This window comes from Haemorhous mexicanus, chromosome 2, assembly GCF_027477595.1.
Source record: "Haemorhous mexicanus isolate bHaeMex1 chromosome 2, bHaeMex1.pri, whole genome shotgun sequence".
Taxonomy (NCBI): Eukaryota; Metazoa; Chordata; class Aves; order Passeriformes; family Fringillidae; genus Haemorhous; species Haemorhous mexicanus.
Window position 1 is genome coordinate 111,567,790 of NC_082342.1, and position 24,281 is coordinate 111,592,070.

The 24,281-nt window shown below is 36.7% G+C and overlaps 1 protein-coding gene across 9 annotated transcripts in view; it reads right to left on the bottom strand.

Moving 5' to 3' along the window:
- The window catches only part of DMD (dystrophin), a 979,946-nt gene that overhangs the window by 117,059 nt on the left and 838,606 nt on the right, over window positions 1-24,281 (bottom strand). For all 9 annotated transcript variants that reach the window (XM_059839939.1, XM_059839938.1, XM_059839941.1 and 6 more), the window contains one exon: window positions 12,181-12,259. In XM_059839939.1, the coding sequence (XP_059695922.1) occupies window positions 12,181-12,259 (79 nt within the window). The remainder of the gene's footprint in view (window positions 1-12,180; window positions 12,260-24,281) is intronic.

Sequence of the window (24,281 nt, forward strand, 5' to 3'; positions counted from 1 at the left end):
AAAAACTCCTTGAAAGCTAAGCTCACAGAACAGATACGAAGCAGAGCAAGCAACATATGATTCTGGTGTGTTCTCTTGTAGGATTTCTCCTGCTAAGGTGTTTGGTTGGTTTTTCTTCCATTTCTTTCCTTGTGTGGTCAGCACTTCCCATCCTTTTAAGAACAGAATTATGCACTTGTTTACATTTTATGTTGAGTGAAATTACACTGAGAGACCATCTAAATATTTTGTTTGCTGTTATTCCCTTGCTGTCTTGCTCTAAATGGTGGACACTTTTATTCTTATTATCTTTTTATTCTTTTATTCTTATTATCTCCACATTACTAATTGTGTCTTACTGTCTTCCAATAATAGCAAATAATGGAGAAAATAACAGAATGATCACAACAAATAGAGAGGAAATAACTTTGCTCACTTTTGGCTATCATGGTGTTATATGTCAACATCAACTTACAAACAAATGAAAATATTTTGTAAAAGAGGTTTCTATAAAACTCATTTGACAAAAGAATTAGAAATTATTTTTTATTCGAGGCAGAAATAATTTATAGTTTAGGCCATAATCAGGGACATAATTTTTTTATTAGGAGTTTCTTCTCTGTCAAACAAATTAGAACCAAGAATTTTCTTTAATATAATTATTAAAACAGAAAACATATGAAAAGTAATCTAAAGGAGAAAAAAGCCTGTTTCCTTCACCCAGTATAACCTTTTTTTTTAGTGACCCCTGCTGTTCACAAAGAAAGCAACTGTTACCAGGACAACTAGGAGTTAGCTTCTTGACCATTTGGCTCTCCTTTCTTTCCCTCTCTTACTCAAAATAGATACTTTTAAAATGCTTGCTTTATCAAAATCCATACAAATAATAACTACAAATATACATATTTCATCTATTTTGTACCAGATTCACAGAACTCAGTCTGTAGAATGAAGAGAGAGTTTCTCTCTCTTGTCCACATATTGGGGTATGGACAAGAGTTTGAGGAAGAAGATGAAATGTGCTTCTAAAATGGCTGTATAAGGAAAACTCACTATTTTTGCACGTGAATTGTGAAGAAGGGTTGGAGGGACACTAGGAACTCCACCAAGGGGACAAAATTCAGCCATGGGAGAAACTGGTGCTATTATAGATAGTCTGAAGAGAAAAAGGAAGAGCAGGTGGGAACCAGGATACAGGCTGGGGAGAGGGTGAATGAATTCCATATAAATTTTGGACAATGCTAAGAAGCTATGGAAAGGAAGAAATATGTTTGGACAAAAGAGAATCATAGAATCCTTAGGGTTGGAAGGGACCTTAAAGATCACCTAGTTTCAATTTGCCCACCAAGGGCAGGGAACCTCCTTTTAGATCCCATTAATCAGAGCCCCATCCACAATGGGGAATCCACGAGCTCTCTGGACAACCTTCCAGCACCTTGCCACTCTTGCAGTAAAGAATTCCTTCCTAACATCCAATCTCAACCTATCCTCCTTCGTCTTCAGGCTGTTTCCCCTCGTCCTATCACTACATGACCTCTTGAAAAGCCTCTCTCCATAAATATGATCATCCTGTTTCGGATTGCTGGTGGCCAAGGAGTTCCAAAAATTCTACCCCACTATCTCTGCATGTTCTGCTGTTGTCTTCAACCCCCAGCCAGCCATCTGTAGCTAAGCTGAGTGTCATTGCTTTCCTATTACTTACATTTACACAGATTTGTGTTCTTAAAAGAAGAAAAGTAAATTTCAAAGGAATGAACCGTGAGAATCAGTAACTCTCAAAATGTGCAAGAAACAGAATCTTAATTACAGTGTTAGATCTCTTGGAAAACTAGCACACTGCACTGCCATTGAAGGCTGTTGCATGGCCCACAAACACAGGAGCACAAAACCATATGCAATTTCAAATACAAATACTTAAATATACACCTAATTTATATATGACAAAATAATCCTTCTTGGGCCAGGCACTGCCCTTTGCTTCTGTGTTCATGGACTGCATGGCTGAGGAAATGTGCTGTCCATTGAGCTGCTCTTCCTGGTAGCACAAGATGCAGCTGCTTGGTTTCTGTGCTCTGCTACAGCCTCAAAGGATGTAAAGATACAATCTGTTGTGTGTTTTGTAGAAATTATCAAAAATAGAATATTGTGTAATGTTTTGATGTTAGAAATCTCAGAATAACTATTAACCCCATTTTCAGTTTCATACAGAATTCTTAACCATGATGCTTAAATATTCTTTCTACTTGTAGAAGAAAAACTGCTGTCAATATAATTTTGATGACTGATCCAATATTCTCCATTCTAGATGGCAGCAAACAAAAGCCAAGGAGTTAGAGAGAGATCACTGTTTCATTTTACACTGTCAGTTACTATGTGATTTCTTTACATGCTTTCATTCAGTAATTCTAACCTAATGTGTGCTAATAGGTGGTCCATCAACCAGCTCTAAAATGCTTACTCAGTGACAATTGTAGGGTTCTTACCCATGGCAAATGGCATCATCTCAGAAATAATTCAAATCAAATTACACTAAATTATCATTTTTGAAACCAAAATACCCTTCAGTATTAACTAAAAATTGACCTTGTTACATATTTCTCTCCCAAGCAATCATTAATATTCCCAATGGGAATACTATCAAGTTACAGTTGTTCCACTTTAAGATTTGTTTTTAATTCAATAGCTAAAGGACAGAATAGAATGCTGCATATTTTTCAGAAGATGTATTTCATCTGTTGCTTGTGAATAATTCTGGGTAAGAGCTTTGCAGTCATAACTTATTATCACAGAATCTTACATATGATAGTGTTCTTGATCCATTAGAAGAGGAGCAAATATGTTTGCTTTCATGAGAGCTCAGTGCTATAGGAATAACAAACAATTCTGTGATATTCTGCATAATTTGATTTAGTATTCCTTCAAGAGGTTGCTGTGAAACTGTCTATAATACACTTCTGGTTTCCTGGATGATTCTAACCTTGCATAAATTTGATTTGACAAAAAGTGCACTACTTTTTACAGCTATACACAGAGAATAATCATTTCATTTTTGGCAGAAGCCAAGAAGATGAGAAGAGCTGTTTCTTATCTTTGGTTATCAGTACAGGTTTACTGTCCACTACAAAACTAGTACAGGTAAATGGTTAAGTCCACCTAAATGTCTTGCTAGCAAAGACTTTATATATATATATGCTGTAGTATCCCTGTGTGCTACAGCACTCAAGAAGCAGACATTTCCTGTTTGCTGAGAGTAATTCCAAAGTGTTTTATTGCTTGAGCTTGCACAGTGTAAGAACCCATTACCATACACCCAGCTACTTTCAATGCTGTTGTGGCTGAAATTAAATACCACTACAAAATACAGGGCATTTTAAGAGTGAATATAATTTCCCTACACTTTATTTGCATTGACATATATTTTAATGGCTACCTAATTTTTGAGTTTTATTTCTTTCTGTAGGTTTTCTAAGAGCTGAGACTTGTTTTGCCTGTGAACACAAGTTCTTGCTGGTAAGGCAACATTCTTACTTGTGGGCAGAATGTATAGTGAAATGGTGGCATGCTGGCTCTCTGAACTTCACTACTGTTTTAATCTATGCAGGGATCTGAATGAAATATTAAACAGGGTGATAGTAGTTGATACTACAAAAAAAAATCTTATAAATATTTCACTTTAGCACTACAAACATAATGAAAAATACATGCATGTTTACCAATGGTAAACTATTTCTCCTTCAGCTATTCAAAGAGTAAATTTGGTATGTCCACATTTAAATGTTACTCTCAGTGGGCCTTATTTAAATAGTCAGCACAGACTTTTAGTCACCATATGAGTGTACTTTTTCTGTTCTGATAAAAAAAATTGACTTAATTTTCACTAAGGGGTTTTGGAAAGAAACCACAAAGAAGCATTGTGTAGTGTTCATACACTGTTACACATAGCCTGTCAATTATTTTTTTCTCACTTTGTTAGAAATTAATTATATTTATTATATATTCCTTTCAGCATCGTGGTAGTTAAAGGTGAGCTCATTTTTACATTCCCATTATCGTGTTTGGTGGCCATAGTGTCTGTAACTCAGCAAGGTGCTGAATTATGTTCACATTTAATGATAATAATTCTCTGATTCAGCCTGGAAATTCTACCTGTATGATCTGTGTGACTTACACTGTTCTTACCTAGCATTATCATCATTAATACCTTAATACAAGCATAGAGTTAGGAAACTGTTTATTTATTCACATAAAGTTTGTTTTGATTCCAATTATTTTCACTGCAGCAAAGAATGGATTTGGTGACTTCAGATAAAGGCAGGCAGGGAGAAAAAAATGATGAGATGATCTTTGCATCAGGAAAAGACTCTGATTGCCCAAGAATCAGAATTTCCCATCTGTGTAAGCTACCTTAACTTTTCAAAGAAGATTCATTGAGTACTACATTTTGATTATTTTCAGATAACGCTGTTACAAATGAGAAAATACTGCTCTCCAGAGCTCATGCTTTTCCTCCTTAGAGAACATGCTAAAGCAATATTTCCCCACCATAATCAGTGCATGATGCAGGCTGGCAGGATGCCACCTCCAAAATGTGTATCTGCATGACAGTGACATAATAGAAGTGTTTGCATAACCTGCAAGCTCTTTGAGATCCTTTGAAACAAATGTCACTATATACCTGTAAAAGACAGACTTTTTTTAGCAAAGATTTAGATTCATTTCTAAATTATGTGAAGTTTTTATTATTCTAGGTAAAACTGGTGAACAATCAGACCATGTTGTGTAGCACTGAGGTCTAAAATTGCTTGATGTAGCTGAGAAACTGATGTCAGAATGCATCAGCCACTCAGCTGAGAAGCTGCAAGGCAGAAACATCAATCCAAACCTGCCTTTGAGCAGGTCTACATAGCTCGGGTCTGTTCTTCTCCAAGCTCAGCTGCACATGGGGATGGATTCATGGGCATTTTGGAAATAGAGAGCCCCTTCTCAGCTTGGATTCTGCCCTTCTTCAGTCCAAGCAAACACTCACTACTTCCCTGGAACACCATCAGCGCCGTCTGTCGCCGTAGCACACGCGCAGACGTCTGCCAAATGCACCATATTTAGAGCATGTCTAACCAGAGAAGTCATCTTCAATGATTAAAAATCTCTAAAAAGAGATTTTTAGTCATTAAAAAAGTTCAACATGTGATCAGAGTCAATTATGACAGTCATTTTAGAAGAGTTAAAAGAGGCATTTCCATCCTGCATTTCCTGCTGGAATCTTTATGGCCAACTTCAGATTAATCATCTGCAGCTTAGGGTCAACATTATATGGTAAGACCTAAATAATGCACACCTTTAGTCATGAACAGTGGTCCAGAAGTTTCCAAATGCCACTTTGTATTGTGAAATATAAAATCCATCTAGTGCTCATTTTCTTAAATGTCACACGACTGTAAAATGGCAAAAATACAAGAATCTACTTGTTCAATAGCAGAATACAGAATGAAATAGAGCAAAGAAATATAGATAGAGTTTATAATGGCCCACACACCCCAAGATACAGGTACTCCACATTGCTAACTTCTGTTGCACTCTCATGCTCTTAAAAATGGAATCTCTAAACCTGGCTGATCAAATGAGGTTATAAAATGGCTTAATCAAATTTGTGGAGATTTTTGGCAAATGAAAATATATAAATAGAAAAATAAATCTTTGGTAAATATTCCATGTCCTACATAGCAAAACAGAACAGAAAAATTCTGAGATACATATGTGGAATATGCCTGTTGCATCTTAGTCCTAGAGCTTGAGGACAAAGGGATGTCCTAAACTGAACACAACATACAACTCATGAAAACATGGGAATGTTGTTAAATTCATCTGAGTTAATCTTGGCAGGGTGAAAAAATTAAGCAGCTTTCATTTGTATTCACAGATCCAAGGTAACTCGAAAAAGATTATAAAATTTTGGGGGGAAAAATCAGAAACATACTAATTCAGAGAGTGGGAAAAAGTATAATAGACAATAAATAGGCAACTTTTGAAACTTATTAAGAGCAAAAAATCATATTTGTTTACTTGTAAATGATGTAACAATAAAGAATATAGGATACTCTGCCAGCCAAAGATAAATTACAGAAATTAATTATGCTGCTATAAAAAAATAAGATAGCATATCTCCTACTCACTCCCTTCAAAAAATCCCTCTCTTCTTTAAAACTAGTATTTTACACTATTTTTAAATAGATGACACATTAAAGCCAAGAGCACAAGAGAGACAGTTAGAATTATTATTTGGATTATTTTCAACTCCATTCTAAAATATTTTTTATTGGAACACTTTTTTTTCCACCCAAACACAAAATATTAATTACAAGGAAAAATTTCTTGCTTCTGAGTGAAGAGAGGGGGAGAACATCATCATTTGAAAACTGACTTTAATTTTTTTTTTTCAGAAGTTCGTATCCCAGTGTATTATATAGAGAGAATCCCTTAGCAAAAAACTGCACAAAATAGAAAAATATAAATATAAAACTTTAATTAAAGAAATACTATTTAACTGCAAATCAAAAAAGTTTTTAAGATTTATAGAAAGATTTTTTTTGTTTTCCTGAGTATAATGCATAATGAAAAAATGAAAGCCCACTGTAAAATTAATTCTATTAACTTTATTCCAAAAGTAAGTATAAAGATAATCTCTCAAAATATGTCAATGCTTTGCTACTCTTAAACACCTTTAGCAGTCAGGCCAAGGCAAGCACTATCAAAAGCTGTAGCTGTGGCCATGATATCCTAAACAATGGAGAAATGGACTGAAGGCATTTTCTCTTAACTTTAAACCTGATGGACACATCACACAAGTCTTGAGGTTGAATTGGTGCCCAGTGTTCTTAGAAATTCTTGATGATAATCACAAAGGCAAGACCTGTGAAGTGCATTTGGTTTTCCTGGCACTTTGCTAGTCCTTCCTTTTTCAGAAGCACATGTATTTCCTTTACATTTATACTGAAGCAGAAAACCAGTTTTCTAGCAATCAGGCTCCTCTGCTAATATGACCATATTTAAATGTATATAATATAGGAATACCTTTTTTTATAAATACATTTAAATATGATAATAAAATCCCCTCTTCTTTCAGAGAGTTCTCAGAGTTAGGCTGATTTTTTTGGGTCCACTTCTTCTCTATCGCTATTCTACTACCAGGTGATATTTTCTTTTCAAAACTTTTCCTGTGATATCTAAAAATATTAAACCATTTTGCCAAAGGACATGGATGAATGGTCATGTTTTTCAATGTTTGCTTGTCATATATACCTGAAAGACAATATGATATAATGTATGCAGTGACAAATAAGAGAGCAAGATACAGTTGCTTGCACTGGAAAATAATCTATCAGATGGATGGGTAAAGTGTCCTAAGAGTCCTAGAGTCCTCTCATTTTTAGACTTGGATGTCTCAATTAGGAGGACTTGCCCTTTTAAAGACATCTGCCTGTGCAAGAAAGAGCTTCCCTAGCCTTTGCTTTGCATAATACACTGAGCTCTCACACAGAAGGTGGGAGAAGTGAGTGCTTGACTTCTCTCCCAACTCAAAGGAATTCAGAGCCACATCTCCAGTTTCTCAGGAGAGCGGGCTAAATAACTGAAGGAAAACAAAAGGCACAGAAATAAGAAGAAAAAAGACTCAGATGTGAACCTGAATAGCTCTGAGCTTATCCCGAGAAGGAGAGACCTAGGATACACAGCCTACTCCTGTGATTTTTATTTTTAAGCAACAACTATCTGCTATAAAATGCAGCAGATGCACTCTGATCACTTACAACACAAACTGGTGGCTCCAGCATTTGTCATCTTTCTGTTTCTGAATGAAAGCTGCTAAGGCTGCCTCATCTTGTGTTGAATTAAGGGCTGCTCTTACTTACAACTCCAAAACTGAAAGGCACAGTGAGGTATCTCCTGTTAGGTATCTCCAGGTCCTAGCACAAATTTACGAGGTACGAGGATTTAACAGTCTGGTACTGACATATGCAGGCAGCAAAAGCTCATAGCCTGGGAAATATGAATCATAAAATTTTGGCTATGGGTATATCAGCCTTTTAGCCTTGCAAATCTAAATGTTCTTTCTGTTCCTTGAATTCCCAGGTTTTGCATGTTGATGAAAGTCCGTGTTGCCTGAGCTTGAAAACCACTGGAATCTTCCAGTCATAATCTTAAGTAATTGCCAGTTATATGGTGAGCACTGTTTCATGCAGTCACTTCACTGACATGCTATACTTACTAAAAGATGGCTCATACTGGGGCTGGACAGTAAATTACAAGGTTTGCTCATGGTTTTAAAAGATGTAACACCTATTTTTCAGCAATCACCAGCAATGCACACGAATGAACAATCACCAGCAATGCACATTAGGAAGAATGAGTGATTGCTGAATAGCACTGCAAATGATATTAGAAGCAATCTGACTTCAATGCTACCTCTCATTTATCGCATCTCAAAAAGAGTAATAACTATTGTGACATACAATAGTTATGTGTGGGTCTTCCAACAAGAGACAATGAATCTCATTTTTTGTACAAGGCATGATCACAGAGAAAAATACAGATGAACTCAAAACAGTAAAATTATTCCAGAGGAGTCACTGAAAACTTTGGAGCTAGCATTGTGTTTCAAATTTGCAGATATTCTTTTTCACACCTCAGTTACTGTATATAATTCCCAAATTAAGCACCATCATCCATGAAAGGATCACAGATTTTTCTTGTAATTACTTTGCTAAATATTTACAAGTTTCTTTTTAATAGATAGATCTTATTTTTACAGTGGTTTTACACCCTGATTTAGAGAATTCTAATTAAACGGCAACTCCTTCAAAACCAACAAACTCACTCCACAAATTCATGACAAAGTTTTGCCCGTGTAATACATTTATCAGATGTATCTTAACTACTGTTGTGAATGCTGTGTGGCTTTGGCTAGGAATGAACTGAGCTGGAGCTGGGACTGCCTCTGTGGACACTGGCAGAGCAAAATGAGTTTGGGGAAGCATGAAGGTCAGAAGCTCGAGGAGTGGGTTGAGAGAGCCCATTAAAAATGTAGAAGGCCTGGAGAGAGGCAAGTTCATGTGGAAAGTTTTTATAAGTCTTTAACACTTGAGGCAGATCTGAAGCCTTAAAGGAGAGAGACACATGTCGATCCCATTCCTTTGCCATTATCTCTTTAATTTACACCCAGGGAACATCTGAACATTATCCCATGCTACAGCATTGATAAACACTGGCACTTGGTCATTTAAAAGATGAAAGACTGGAAAAAGAATGTTGAACTGCATGAAAAGACAATGGAGAAAAACTCTCTAATTTAAAATGCCACCAATAAGAATACTTTTTTTTTTTTTTTTTTGCTTTTACACTCCTTATCTCTCTAGCTCACACCTTCTTTCCAATCTCTTTCAGAAACAGCTCTATGAATAGCCCTTAGAACAGGCTGCAAGTGCTTAGAAACAGGGACTACCACCTGATTTCTTGCCTCACAGGGCATGACAAATATGAGGTCCCTGCATCACCCCCATTGCTTTTGTGCTAGATTTTCAACAGCCCCATGCAGCTTCAGTTTCAACCAAGCAGAAGAAGACATGATGCTATAATTTCTATGTATAAAATAATAACAAGCACATGAAAAAGTTACCATGATTAGCAGATCATATTTATTTCTTTCTGATAGGAGAAATGTAATTCAGTCACTGATTTTATGTGACCTTGACTGCAGTACCAGCCTCTTTGTTGAACTACTTAAAGGTATATCAACTATGAAAGGATAATATTTCATGTGAGAATATAAACAGATATTATTACTTGTACCCTAAGATGGGCAATTGTGTATGGAAGAGGGAAAGTTGATGCTCAGTAGGGAGGATGAACTGATTATTACTGGCAAATAAACTAGATATTCAATAAGTAATAGATTGCTTATTTTCCTTACAGATTATAGTTTGCACTGATCTTATGTGTATCTCAGCTCCTTAGATAAAAATGAGTTTTGAGCTTATAAAATAAAACCATAAAAATTGCTATGATTAATCTTTTCACTGCTGTGGCCACAGACTGATCAGCTTGGACTCTGTCTACCACGTACAGAAACCTAATTTACAAGCCATTAAATTTACCTCCATTTGACCTGCCTGACTGTGTCTGGCAACCTTTATGTCTGACTTGTTCACCCCCAAAAGTACAGCTGCAGAAAAACCACTAGTGCTGGATGGCAAGGACTGTGTCACCCTCTCCTGCAGTGCTCTCTCTCTCCCATAGAAGTGCTTCCATCCGTGCAGGGATGCAGCAGAGGTAGTAAAAAAGCATAAAAAGCATTTCAAAGCATGGTATTTTCCCTAGGCATAGTGATAGTACATGATAGTGGATGTTTTTGGAATTTGATGCTTATGAAAGATGTGTCTGTATGTACTGTCAGTTTTCAGGGACTGCACTTTTAGACTTGGGAAGGATTCTGCAGATGTTTTCAGAGCTTCAAACACCTAACTTTTGTGTGCAAGGGTAAGATTATGTATTTGCACACACATCTAAGAGAGAAGAACAAATAAGCAAATATAAATGCCTATTTTTCTAAGTGATAGCTGGACTATTTCCAAAATCAACATATTTTCACCTGACTCCTTTTCCTATGGTGATCCTCAAATGGCATGGAGTGTCCAGAATGATGTCCACAATTTGCTGGCTCTAGTTACAAAGAAGAATAATGTCTCACTGGTGGTGGGTGGGCTAAAAGAGGTGACTATCATACACTGATCATCTTTTAGATTGATTTAGTTTAGCAATAGTAAGGCAGAATGGGTCTAGGAAAATTGTCTGACTGCACTCAAAACCAGCACAGAGAGACCTTGATCAGTGTGATGCTGGGCAGGTCACTCTATTCTCTTCCAGGCTTGCTTAATTTACCCTACAAATTTATTCTTTCACCAAGAATACACCATGGGTCACAAGGAAAAACAGGTATCTGCTTAAATATTGTGTTAATGTCACATATTCATAGCTCTTGCACGTTCAGTCTTGGCAAGTTTGATTTGCAGTTATGTACATTGAGCTGATAAAGTAGTCCCAGTAACCAAGAGTTAAAGAAAAGTGGTTTTGAAACAGAAATAATGCAAATATGGCTTATTTCTTCATAGGATCATTATTTGACAAAAGAAGGTTCAGGGTAGAATCAGCCTGCATCAGTCTTATATGGCACAACATCAGCCTTGGTTTTGATTTTGCAGGACATCGTGCTGAGAGTTTTCAGTTTCCCATTAAGGTCTTCAGTGGGAAAATGGTTAACCTATTAAAATTACAAGGCAGTATCAGCTGAAGAGAAGTTTGTCCTCTATCCCACTGTGAACGTAGCTGTGCAATAATAGCAACATCTATTTCCAATGTCTGGATAGCTTGTCCCTCTGCATGTAGGAGACCATTATCCTGTGACTGTGTTCTGTTCTGCTGATATAATCTCTTAAATAAAGCTCTACTGTTTACTTTCCTTAATTGAAGTACAATGGAAAAGACATGGCCTTTAAGAAGCTTCACTTTAGTCACTGCCTTGGAGCTTTGAAGGTGTTTCAAGTTGTCTTTCAGTGTACTTCAAAACATCCTTGATAAAAGAATGTGTGTGGAGGTGAAGTGGGAATTTTGCTGGCAATTATATTTTATGCAGAGTTGTATAAAGTTTACTTAGCTGCCATTCTTCTGCCAACTTTCCCACCCCATTCTTCATCCTCTTGCTGCTCTGCTAAGTGATCAAATCCTGTAAAATTTTTTTCTTGCATGTCTTCTTTTGTCTCTTTTTGGAGCTGAACATTTCTTTAAACAGATAAACCAAATTTGGTTTTGGGTTTTTTGGGGGGTTTTAATCCTTTCTGGGTTAAAATCATTAGGAACTCTTTAAAACATAATTTTAATTTGCTAGTCATAAAGGGAGCCCCCAAAGATGAACCTTGCAGAGACAGAAGGACAAAGAGACTTGATAATGGCAGATGTTTTCCTTTTATGCTGGACTTGGACAATATGAACCTATTTAGCACTCCTCTGCACCCAGGGAAGAGAAAATAAAGGAAAACAATTGCAATACAGTCTCAAACAGAAACTCATAACAACAACTAGCACATGGCTACAAGATTATCAATTAAATGTGTATGCAAACTGCACAAGAAGAATGGGAAATAAGAAATCACTCACTAGTAAGAAAATGCTGGGAAGTAGGGCCAAAATCCCTGTGAGCTTCATGCAGTTGCTTGATGCGCTCATCAACAGCCACCTGTTAAGAGAGGAGAAAAAAAATGACTCTTTTCTAGACAAGAAACAAAGAGCAATTATAGTCAGGTCATTTTTTTTTTGTTACTGAACATCCAGCCTAAAATTAAGCAGTTTCCTGCAACAAATGTTATCTTTCAGAGTCTTCAGCTGAGATTAAATGTGTCACTGGAAAAAAAGAAGGTAAGAAAAAGGTATAGAAAATTGGCCTGACATTATGGACCTGAAAATTGTATGACTGATGCTTGTCAATATTGAAGTCAGAATATCCATCTGTTAATACTTTTTCTAAACTACTTCTAAAGTACTTTTGAAAGTACAGTATTATAAATCAGCATGTGAAAAGTAATCTCATTTAATGTGGACAGGAAAACCTTATTTCAACCAAGTGCTGAAATGAGGTTAACCAAAAGAAAGCAGCTGGTACAAACATTTCACTGTTCTTCTAATCACTCAAACCTTAGCCCCTTAACCCTTTCCTCAGAACAGACCTTTGGAGAACATGTTCCTAAAGTTTTGTTGGGTTGGTGTACTGCATGGAAACAGAGGCAATAGTTTAGGACTTGGTTTAGGTCCAGTTTTTCAGTGGTTTAATAGACTGTTAGTTACATAAGTTTTTGTCTCACTTCCTTGAACTCTTCTTATGTTAAACTATGACAAATGTGATAGATAATAAGACCTTTTACCTTTAAACATCTAATCTTTAAAACAGTACCCCATAAATTAACATAACCCATCAACAAACTTAGGAAAACTTATAAAAGATGGAAGACACTTCATGATAACAGAGTTCCCCAGGCAGCTGTTATTTGTGACAAAATGAAGAGCCACAAAAAACCTGTTTTTTTCCTCTTATGGAGAAATCTCCATAACCTTAACAAGAGGAACTTCTCCCCCTAAGTCAACTAAACAAAAATTATTTTAGAGGTAATAAACTAACTAAAAATTTTAGAGTTTGTTTCTTTACATTATCAATTTAAAAAAATGGGGGAGAAAAAGTATTCTGAAAAGTTTATTTTGATTCTCACTACCTTTTTTCTTTTTAGTTACTTTTAATAAAATTTTCTTTATACCCTTTTAAAGTTTTGAACCTACTTTACCCTTCTCCTTATTCTATCTCGCAACAGAAAACAAACACATTAGTTAGGAAATCTCAAAATTAGTAAAATCTCAAATTAAAAAGCCAAAACCACTAAAGACTGATTTTATCTTTACTCTTGAAAACCTCAGTGGAGTATTGAGCAAGTGGTCAAAAGGGGGTGGTTACAATAAGATTCCCTGGTGTATAAGTGACATCTACCAGTCTCTTTATGGCCTGTATGCTAGAAAGACGTCATGAAGTTAGACCTAAGAATGGGATTAGATAAAACAAAACAAAAAAAAACTTGAAAACAATGATAGAATAATTTTGAAATGTAATAAATAAAGCAACTGAGAGGAATCAGGTTCACTTAAATATTGCCTGTAAAAAAAAAAGTGTTTCATCAACATTGGCAAAGCAGAAGGTGAGTGTATTTCAATTTGCTTCATTGTGATATATATAACAGGGAAACAAATAGGTTGCACAAATAAATTGTGATATACATATGAAGGAAAAAAAGAGGTTGCACAAGTAAATTGTGATATACATAACAAGGAAACGAATAGGTTGCACAAGTGAAATGCAATCCACATTTTAAAGTTTTCAGGGAATTTCTTGGTTGGTGGTAGGAGTGAGCTATTGTGTAGTAACTGGGCATGATACAGTTGGAAGGGAAAATTTAAAATGGTAGAATTAATGAGCTATTTGATATGACTGTGTGTGTTTGCCAGATAACCCCTAGACCCCAAAATCTTCTTTAACTAAGCAATAGCAATTTACTGCCAAGACATGATTTATTTGCTTACAATTTTAAAACTAACACTACAAGAAAAAATGCTCATTTGCTTTCTTTCCTCAAACCATTTTTCAGGTGCTTTTCCTGCAGCTCCCTTCATTTCTATGTCTTCTTTCCTAGCTTCCCACTGAATTGCAGGGACAGATGTTTCTGTTAAGCAATGCTTCATACCAGGGACTGACTTTGAGCTTGAGTTCACACCCAATTCACTGCACAAGCTGGGGAAGTCTGTAAATGCACAGAAAACCATGAAAGGGCTGCTTCTGGTCATAAGTAGAATTAGCTTATGTACAGAATAATTAACTGAAGTGATATTATTTTAACCAAGAAATAACCTTTCAATGAAGACTAGAAAGATAATCTTAAACATACCTAAAGACATGCAAATAAAACCACTGGAAAAATGTAATGAAAATGCATATACTCTTTAGAATTGTTTTAAAATTACTTCATAACATACTTATTTTGTCATTAGGAAGTATTGGTTAATAAAGAACTATATGGTTCTTCCTTAACATTAGTACATGTTTTCATTAAGTCAGCCAGGATGGAAAAAGGTTTTGCTGGCATGAAGAATCTCTAAAGAGAATGAGAACTTTACAAACACTCAGTGGGGAGCAGTGTTTCATATAAGAAAATTTCAACAGCCAAATAGTGGTCAGCAAAGAGCATGGGAACCCTTTAGTACACATGACCACTGCCAGCACACAGCCTATACAACTTCTGTAAGTGTGCTAAAACTGAAAACTCCAATCCCTTCAACCTTTAAACTGAACAAAACTATTAACCTGAAGATTTTTAGCCATATATTGAACAACAGAAAAATAAGATAGCTTACACACTTCAGGGTTAACTTTCCAACTGAACAGCTTTGGATGTGAGCCAGGAAATACCTCTTTCTAGAGGTAGATTTTGTCAATACAGAGAAAAAGAAAACACTGAGAAATCCTGAGAATTCTCCAGGAAATATCACCTGAGAGTACAAAATATTATTCCACTTGGCTCCCAGGAAATACCACTTGCTGATGTACTGGTATCTTTTACTGATACCTTTTAGGTAAAAGACAGTAAAAGATGAACTCACTTTTGGTGATAGAACAAGGAAGATTATTGCAGTCAGTTTCTATTAATTTTATCAAAACTAACAAATAAATGGTAAAATAACAGAATTTGAACCCACAATAACTCAGATAATGGTGTACAAAAAATAGCCACTGAAACAATCCTTGCTCAGACTTACAGAAGTATGTGTCTCTGATCCAATAAAATCAGATTTGGATTTGATTTAGTGACTTATGCATCAACAATCTGAAGAAGGAGATTCCATCCCTATAAGTCTTCATAAATGTTTCATGATTCTTAAATTCTCACTGGCATGTAAAAGTGTTTCTTATTTTTCATAAACAAGCCATAGGTAATTCCCAAATTTTAGATTTTTTTCTTGTTCTTGTTTTTCCTTCAAATCAAGTGAAATAGGCTCCTCCAAAATGAGCACAAACAGTATCTCTTGTATTTTTGTATGCTATGCTCTGAACCAAGAGCAGTTGTATGTAGAATGTATGTAGAATTCTACATACAACCAAGAATGTTGTATGTAAAATGTAAAATGTTGTGAACAACTGTAGCATTGTGGTGTGGGAAGAAAACTGCAAAATTTTCAAGCCCATTCATTTTCCTTGCTTTAAAAGAAAGAAAGAAAGAAAAAAAAGTAGTGTTCATGAAGGAAAACATTCTCTTCTGATTTCAGTAGTGTTGGCTCAGCCATGAAAAAAATACTACTTGAAAGGTACTAGTTAAAGGTACTGTTACCAGAATGTAACATGCAGGATCACAGAATGGGTAAAGCTGGAAGGGACCAGAGTGGTCATCTGGTCCCATCTCATGGGGTGGGACTGTGGATTTCATTTGGGTACCTTTTAGGTAAAACTCCACAGTATTCCTCCACAAGAACTGCTACAAATAAATAAATGGATTCCTAAAAAGTCAGCTATTGCTTTATCGTGATATGAGAATTTGATTTAAACAGAAGTAATATAAAAATAGTTTTATATCTAATTTTTACTTAAAAACAAACATCAGAACTTTCTGTAATTGGGATTCTCAAACCGTTGCTTTTCTTCACTGGGGATCATGCTTGAAAGACATGCAGTTCCATTATTTATTTAATCCAGTGTTTTATATAACATTGGTCTTCTTTCAATCGTAACAAATGAAAGAACCACAGCAATAATACAGTAAATACTCCAGATTGAAGGTGGTAATATTAAAGGTCCTGTACTGATTTTAAGTGGTATTGACATGGTACAGAAACAGCTTCTGGTAAAAAAAAGGCAAGGAAAAAAAATTAAAGGCTTTCTCCTTTAAAGACTTTGACAACATTTGATGAAACAAGTTCTGTTTCCCATCCCTTGGATTCAGCCCTGTGAACTGAATCCATAATCAAGTTCAGAAAAACAAATTAAGACAATAACAAAAGCAAAGCTCTGCCATGCAGTTGGTAGCAATAGTTCCAAATGCTTTACCTTATGTGGGGTTCAACCTTGACAACATTTTTATGAGAGCTCCACTGCAGTCAGATAGATTTGATAGATTTAACTTGGGTCTACTACTACATTCTTGTGGGGGGTGGGGGGGTGAGATTTGTCTTGTTTTTTTTTTTTTTTTCATTTTTTGAAGTTTAACTGAGAATATATTTATGATTTATAAAGTGTTCTTTTGTGTTTATGTCCACACTGCAAAGCAGGCCTAGATCAAGAAGGAAATATGGGCTGTTTAATTCTCACTATTTTTCCATATACTCAAAAATTACCCAACAGCAACTGTCCAGGAGTGCTGGAGTTGCTGAACTACCCCAAGAAGTGCTGGAGGAAGGAGGCACTCCCATCATGTTATTGAGTTGTGCCTGCAAACAAGGAGTGGCCTCAGCAAAGAGCTGTAGGAATGGTCTCTCTGTCAGTCCATCAATCTTGTCCCTCTTGGATCTACAACACTACAGAGACAGAAGAGCCTTAAGACATATAGCTGTGGTATAACCCTGCCACAGCCTTGCCCATAGCTTTGATTTTCAACTGGACAAGTTCAGTGGAGGAAATTTCCCCTGGGGTGCTTATCTGGGCTCTGGCTCTGGCTGTGGCTGAAGTACCCTGCAAAGAGTGGCTGCATGAGCCAAAGTGACTGCTTGGGTGCCTCTCTGTGCTCAGCACTCTCAGGGAATTCACATTCAGTGAACTTGGCAAGGAATTTATTAGAAAATTACCTGAAAGTGTGCAAGTGGCAATTTTTACTTATTAACATGAAGCAGCAGCAGTGAGATCATTAGTTTAAAAAAGGGCTAAATATAAAGAGCTAAGACAACTGCTGAATGGCTAGGATGCTGAGGAAAAAATAACAAAAAAAGAGAAAGAATAGAAGAGTCTCATCTAAACAGCTATATTTAGTGCAGCAGCAAAAGAACACACAATCTTCTTTTTCTTTTTTTTTTGGTCAAAATTTGCTTCACCAAAAGCTGTTCTCACAAAAAAGGAAGGGCAACTTTCTGTATCAATCAGCATGCACCCACACAATACTTATTCAAAAACCACTCCTTTAATTTCTCCACCATACTCATAGCATTTCCACAGCCTCCTGACCTTGACTCCAACCAAGCCCAGCCAATTTGCCTGCATATCAAAGGAAAACGGCTCCTACAAGACCCTCTTTAATGTTGCCCAGCAATTCTCCTCCCAAGAGCTGAAAAGCTTCTTTCTTTGCTCTCACTGAGTCAGAGCTGTCAAAGCAGCCCAGGCTGTTCTTCACAAATCAATAAACAGGAAGATCTGATCTGCTGCACTTCTAATAGCTACTGAAGGCAGCCACTCACTGCTCCTCACCCGTGAGGCGATAAGGATGGATTTAAATAAACCCACTTTGTGCTGTTAATGAGGAACAGCAGGGGGGAAAGGCAATTGATAGCCATTGTTCCCAGCTGCTGAAGTTCAGGTTTAAGTCCTGCCATTTACTGAGTTCAAAAAACAGCAAAGGACAATTAGTTTTCTGGTGAAAAGTTCAGCCTTCTGAAATATTTTGAGAGCGTAAAAATGGGCTTATTTTCCACATTAAAGAAAAAATAGATAAGTACAATGCTATTTGCATGCATTTACAGCTGTTACAAAGACTAAATTCAAATTTCTGGGTCATGGTGGGACTGTATACTTCAGCAGATTGAAATCTGAGTGACTTCATGCCATTCCTCTTTCAGTAAAAAAACCCAAACCATAAGAAATAGTAGAACTCATGTATTGTTCTTCGACCGCTTTTTTATATTTTCAGATGAAATGAGAATAAAATGTAATATAAATTCAGGAAACATCCTAAAGTTTGGGGCACAGAGTCTTAGAAAACAGTAAATAAGAGAATAATCTCCTTGAATTAATATGTCTACTGTGAATAAGCAGCTATCACTTCTTAGGCTTTTGTTTTATAATCCTAAATCTGTGCATTTGGCCTTTGTGTATTTCTATGCCTGAGGAAAGAAAGTTAGGTCTTAAAGTTTAAATAACAAAAACATCCAAATTTGGAGAGAATATGCGAAATCTTAAGAACAAATATCTTTAGGAAACAATTCTCTTAGAAAATGTTACTTGTTTTGGATAAAAGACATTCTCTCAGGGAGGCCTCTCATTTGAAATCCCCCCTGCTTCCAATGGAGCCATCACACAAGCTGGTGGAGGTTCTGCAAGGCCTTTCACATCACTCTGTGCTCCTTGTTTCTATCCATGAACTTTCTTAGGATATAAATTATTTTATGAAACCAGTATGAGCTGAGAATGGGCTCAGCCTTTCAAAGGTACTAGAAACTGCTGTGCTGCCCTCCATTCTGGAGCATTTCTTAACAAAACTTTCAAATTCTTCACTGTCCAACCGCATGAATTCTTTCTTAATATTGCTTTTTGCATGCAATTTAATCAATATCAACCATTTTTTCTGCCAGCTCCCTTGCTCTACAGTATACCAATAAACTAATTTTACAAACATTGATATTTAGCAACTATTTTTCCCAGAAAGCAGCTTAACGCCAATTAAGAAGTTTTCAATTTATAACCTACATTAGCTTCAAATTCAAATAAATAAATACCCATTGACACTCCCTTGCATATTCCTGTCCAGGTGGGCTGTGGCTTGCCTAACCACATCTCTGTACTCTTGGACAGTGCTCCTGTATTCCTCCAAGGTTACCTGTCCAAGCTTCCTCTTTCTGTGCAGTGCCTTTTTGGTGATTGAGTTTTGCAAGCAGCTCCTTGTTCATGAACGCAGGACTCTGGGCACTCTTTCTGGACTCCCTGCTGTTCAGGACAGACCACTTTTGAGCTTTTTAGAAAGTGATCTTTCTTCACCAATGAACTTTCTTGGACCTCTCTTACTTGCAGGGGTTTATCCCATGGGATTCTTCCAAGCAGATCCCTGAAGAGGACCAGGTCTGCTCTCCTGGAGTCCAGCTTGTGCTCTCATGGTCACTGCAGCCAGGAGTGCTTTGACTTTCACCTCCCCAGTGAGCCTCTCCTTGTTTGTGAGCATGAGGTCCAGCAGAGCCTCTGTCTGCACTGGCTCCTCCATCAGTTATGTCAGGGATTTTCCCAGGAGCTCACTGCATTGCTGGCAGCCTGCTGCAATGTCTCTCCAGCAAATCTCCAGGCTGTTCCCCCATGGATGCTGGTTCTGCTTGCCTGTGAAAGGCCTCAACCACTTGTTCTGCAGGGTCAGGTGGCCTGCAGCAGACACCCACTGCAGTGTCACCTACACTGGTCTGCTCCTTAATCCTCAGCCACAAGTTCTCAAGAGCTCTTTTCCCAGCATATCATTCCTGCTTTAAAGCTCTTCTGTATCTTTTATACATCCCCATAAAGCAAACTCCTTAGAGCTCTGACTGTGCAGACCTACAGGTCCAGGGATTTCTCTTCTGCCTTCAGCAGAAAGCTGAAACTATATATACTCTTAGTTCTGTATTGTAAGCTGAGGAAAAAAGAAACTAAAATGTATAGGCTACCCTGAACCTCTGGTAGGTTATTGATCTTAAAATGAATCTCACTTTGATGCAGTTTGACATTTTCAAAGTCAGTGGGAGCTGGGTGCCCTCAACTAGGGAGAGAATGTGTTCTGTGGTAAGTAAAACTGTCTAGTGAGGAGCTCAGCATGGCACATATTCTTCCTGGGATCAAATCTGACTTCTGAGACCAAGGCACCTGCATACCTTCATACTATACACTTTGAAATGTTTCCACATAATTTTTTTACCTTTTTACACAACATTCTGTCAATCCTTCAGGATTATTCAACATCCATATGGCTTTTAGGTGATATATTGTGGTTATCTGTGGGCCCCACAGCCAAGACACACATGGATCAGCTGCAGGAATGAGCCTGAAGGAATCTACAAGAATGATGATGGACAGATCTGAAGTGAGTCCTCCCTTTTTGCACTATGAATATCAAAATTTCTGCTGTGTCAGTGATAATAAATCTTATTAAATTGTGCTAAAACACAGGGAATTTGGAGGGTTCTGGATTATAAATTATGATAAGCATTATTCACAAGAAAAAACTTCTATGTGCTTTCCTAGTTACATATGTTAAATAACACAAGGATTTAGGAAAAGGCTAAATTAAATATGATTCTGTTGTTGCTGAAACATGTTTCCTTTTAGGCTCTAACCATTTACTGTTCCTACCCTAACAGGGTGGTTTGATATATGTGGTTTTTCAGGCATTTTCACTTCATTTTGAGGCATGCACAGAAAATAACATGATTCATAACGTGGTTTTGTCCCCTTAACATGCAATTATAAAGACATAAAAAAGGGTTTTCCTGTGGCCTTTATAAAGACATAAAAAGGGGTTTTCCTCTGGCCTTTTAAATTTATTTTGCTTCTCTGCTAAAAACCTATTATTTCTCATCACTATAGTTTTTATACTTTTGAAATAGAACTGACTCCCTTCTATTCTCTTTAAAAGTATTTCCAAAAGATTTAAAATAAGTTCTTTTTTTTTAACTCATTTGAAAATGATCTTTATTAATGTTTCATAATCCATCCCTAAGTTAAAACCATACTCTCTCTTGACAAGATTTTATGGTCCTTATGATTTTTTTTTACCCCATTTCTCTTTTTTTTCCTGCACATTAAACTAATAAAAAATAATAAATTTGTGCTGCACTGAAAATACCATTTGTTTCTGAAAGGTCAGGTAACATACACTGGTTTTGTCCCAAGGGAAATGGTTCTCTGGTGACTTAGGGAACAGAAAGTAGAATGTCACGCAAGGAATGTTTTATATCTGCCCCAGAACAAATGCCTGTGCAATAATCCTGTATTGGTTCAGCATCACCAGTGAAGATTATTCTTTTATAGTTCTAGTTACATTCCCTCACTTTCATTGATCTTTCTTTATATTAGTTTTATTGCTCCTTTCCCCCAGATTTGTGAATTTCTTATGCCATTACTAGCATGAGTTTTGGGAATAGCTGCTCATAAGTGCAAGAATTCTCATAGTGTGGACCTGTATTTAATGCAGGTTACTTCTAAAAGAAACACAGGCTTCAGTCAGTATTGTCTTTATTCAGCACTACTTTTAGCTGATTACCATTTCAAAGATTTTTATTTCACCACCTTCAGTTCCCTTCACTCTTTTGCCCTCTGATTCCTCTGGGAACCATCATCCCATCAGTATCCAAGAGACTTTGATGTTCAGTCCTGTTTTTTCCACCATCTCCCCATTCTTGTCTTCTTAATTTGTTGTTGAGCATCTTCGCTCACTTTTATAATATCAATTCACACTCCTAAACCCATGTTGCTACCCTAAATGCAGTGAAAATATATTTTTCACAAATATGTAGGAAAATTCTCAATTTTGTCCAATATTGTTTATAAATAAGAGCTGAAGAATTGCTTAGACTGTGCATATGTAACACCATGGTAGAACAGATACAGGGAAGTCTGTGTGAATTTTTTTCATTCTAACTCAGGAGCTGTAAGGTGAGAGAGCCAAAAGCCTTTTCCTCAATCAGAAATGAAGAGAAATATGCATCTCCTGAGACAATTCTGCTTATACTAAGATATACACTTCAGAATAATCCTGTAAAAATATGTATATATTTGAATTCTATAGAGCTTAGTTTTCCTAAGTGAGTTTGCATGCCGAGAAGGAGGATCCCTACTGAAGCATGGAAGAAGAGGGATACAGAAGGCTCAGGAGATGGTGGAAGGTGAGACAAAAATGTTCTTTACAGGGGTGCATTCTAGGGTAATAATGTACAAAAAGGATTCTACATGCAGCAGCCATTGTATTAATCCTCTATCTCTTTCATATTTTCTGCTCTCTCCTTCTGTTCCTCTTTGAGACTTACACCAATAGTGATAAATCTGTTCACTTTAAATATCTTTAGTCCTAAAAATACCACAAATACATCACATCTTTGGTTTCCTCTTTAGCTGTGCAGGGTGAAACAAGTAGGACAATGTCAGTTGGGACACTTTTATTACAATGTGATCTATCCACATTATTTGTTTGTTCCATCCATATTCTTGCATCTGGAAATCTCAAGAGTATTATACTCTGTTTCAAGATGACTGAAACTACTTTGTCAATCAAGTGCTGATACAACATGAAAACAAAAACTTTATTTCATGAGATTACTGGCTGGGTGGATTAAGCAAACTTTTATTTATTGTTCTTGTCCCATGAACCTTTTGAAGGCAGCCTTTCAGTCTCAGTGACTTCTGCAGAATGTTCCATACCCCAGCAGCTGCTCAAGCTTGGGAGCAACCACACAGTCAGTGCTTGATGCTCCCTGTTACCTGGCACTTCTTTGAATACTGCCACAGCTCCTGACTTTGCACAAAAGCCTCTCTTTCTCCCTGGGGAAGACATGCATATGGCATGCTGAAAGATAATAAAATTACTTTAGGCAAATAACTGTTCAAATGGGAGCAATAGCTGATAGGATTGATATTGTGCCGATTGAAGATAATGGCAACACTGCTATAATAGTGTGATATGACTTGTGAGAGGAGCTGCCTTCATTCTGCAGCTGGCCAAAATTTATGGCTTCCTCATCTGTGAGTAAATTCAATTGACATGAAAGAAAAAGCTGAGTTATATATAGCCCATACTGCTAAAGCAAAATGTTAAAAACCTAATTTAAGTTGGAAGATACATTCTCTGATTTCCAGTTTCTTCTATTTGAGAAGAAAAGGTGCTGATAATGAACAAAGGAATAAATAATGCTAAGCCACATCTTTACTGAGGATGTAGAATGGTACATAGTGAAGGTTAAAAGCTATCCTGGCATGAAGGATCACAGTGTATGCATGCATGCAAGAAAACCATCACTTCACGTGTGTCAAAAAACCCCATTATCATATATTGCACTTGCTAAGTGCCATTCCAGTAATTCCAGTAATGTTACATGCAGTTTTCATCTTAAATCTGTCTTCATTAGCCCTCTCTTTGAAAAGCTGAATGCCCTATTTACCACTGTCAATCTGTAAAGATCTCAGATGAAGCTTAAATCTTTGAAGATGGTTTTGTTCAACCCCCTGATCTATGCACAGATTCAGGTCCTCCCATGAGCAGAGAGGGAAGGCTCTTACTTCCCTCAACGATGCAAATCCACAGGAGGGGGTGGAATTAAAGCTAAGATATTTTGTGTTTCCAGGAAAACTGACTGGTCTGCACTGACTATTGCCATTTCAAAGACTTCAGACATTGGTGCAAACATTAAACATACCTTTTTTTGCATATCAATTAAATAATGAATGGAACAAAATTGTGCATTTCATGATAGAGCTGTTAAAATATATTTATCACCTGCACAGCTTCAAGCATAAGAAATAACATTTCACCTCCAGAAAATACATCACATTCTGAAAAATGCTTTTGTTGTTTATTATTGAATGCCATAAAAACCTCTCTTAAGTTTCCCAGCTTATTTTCACAGCTGTTTGTTTTTTTTAACTCCCTCCCTTCCCAAGTAAATGATTTATTTCTGTTTAGGCTTGCCTTACTACTCATCTGTTTCTAAAAGCAGAGAATTGGGAAATTCTAAGAATAGATCTTGGAGAATTTAGACAGTAAGAAAATGGAGATCCTGAGGTGAAGTGCCACTGAAGGGGAGTG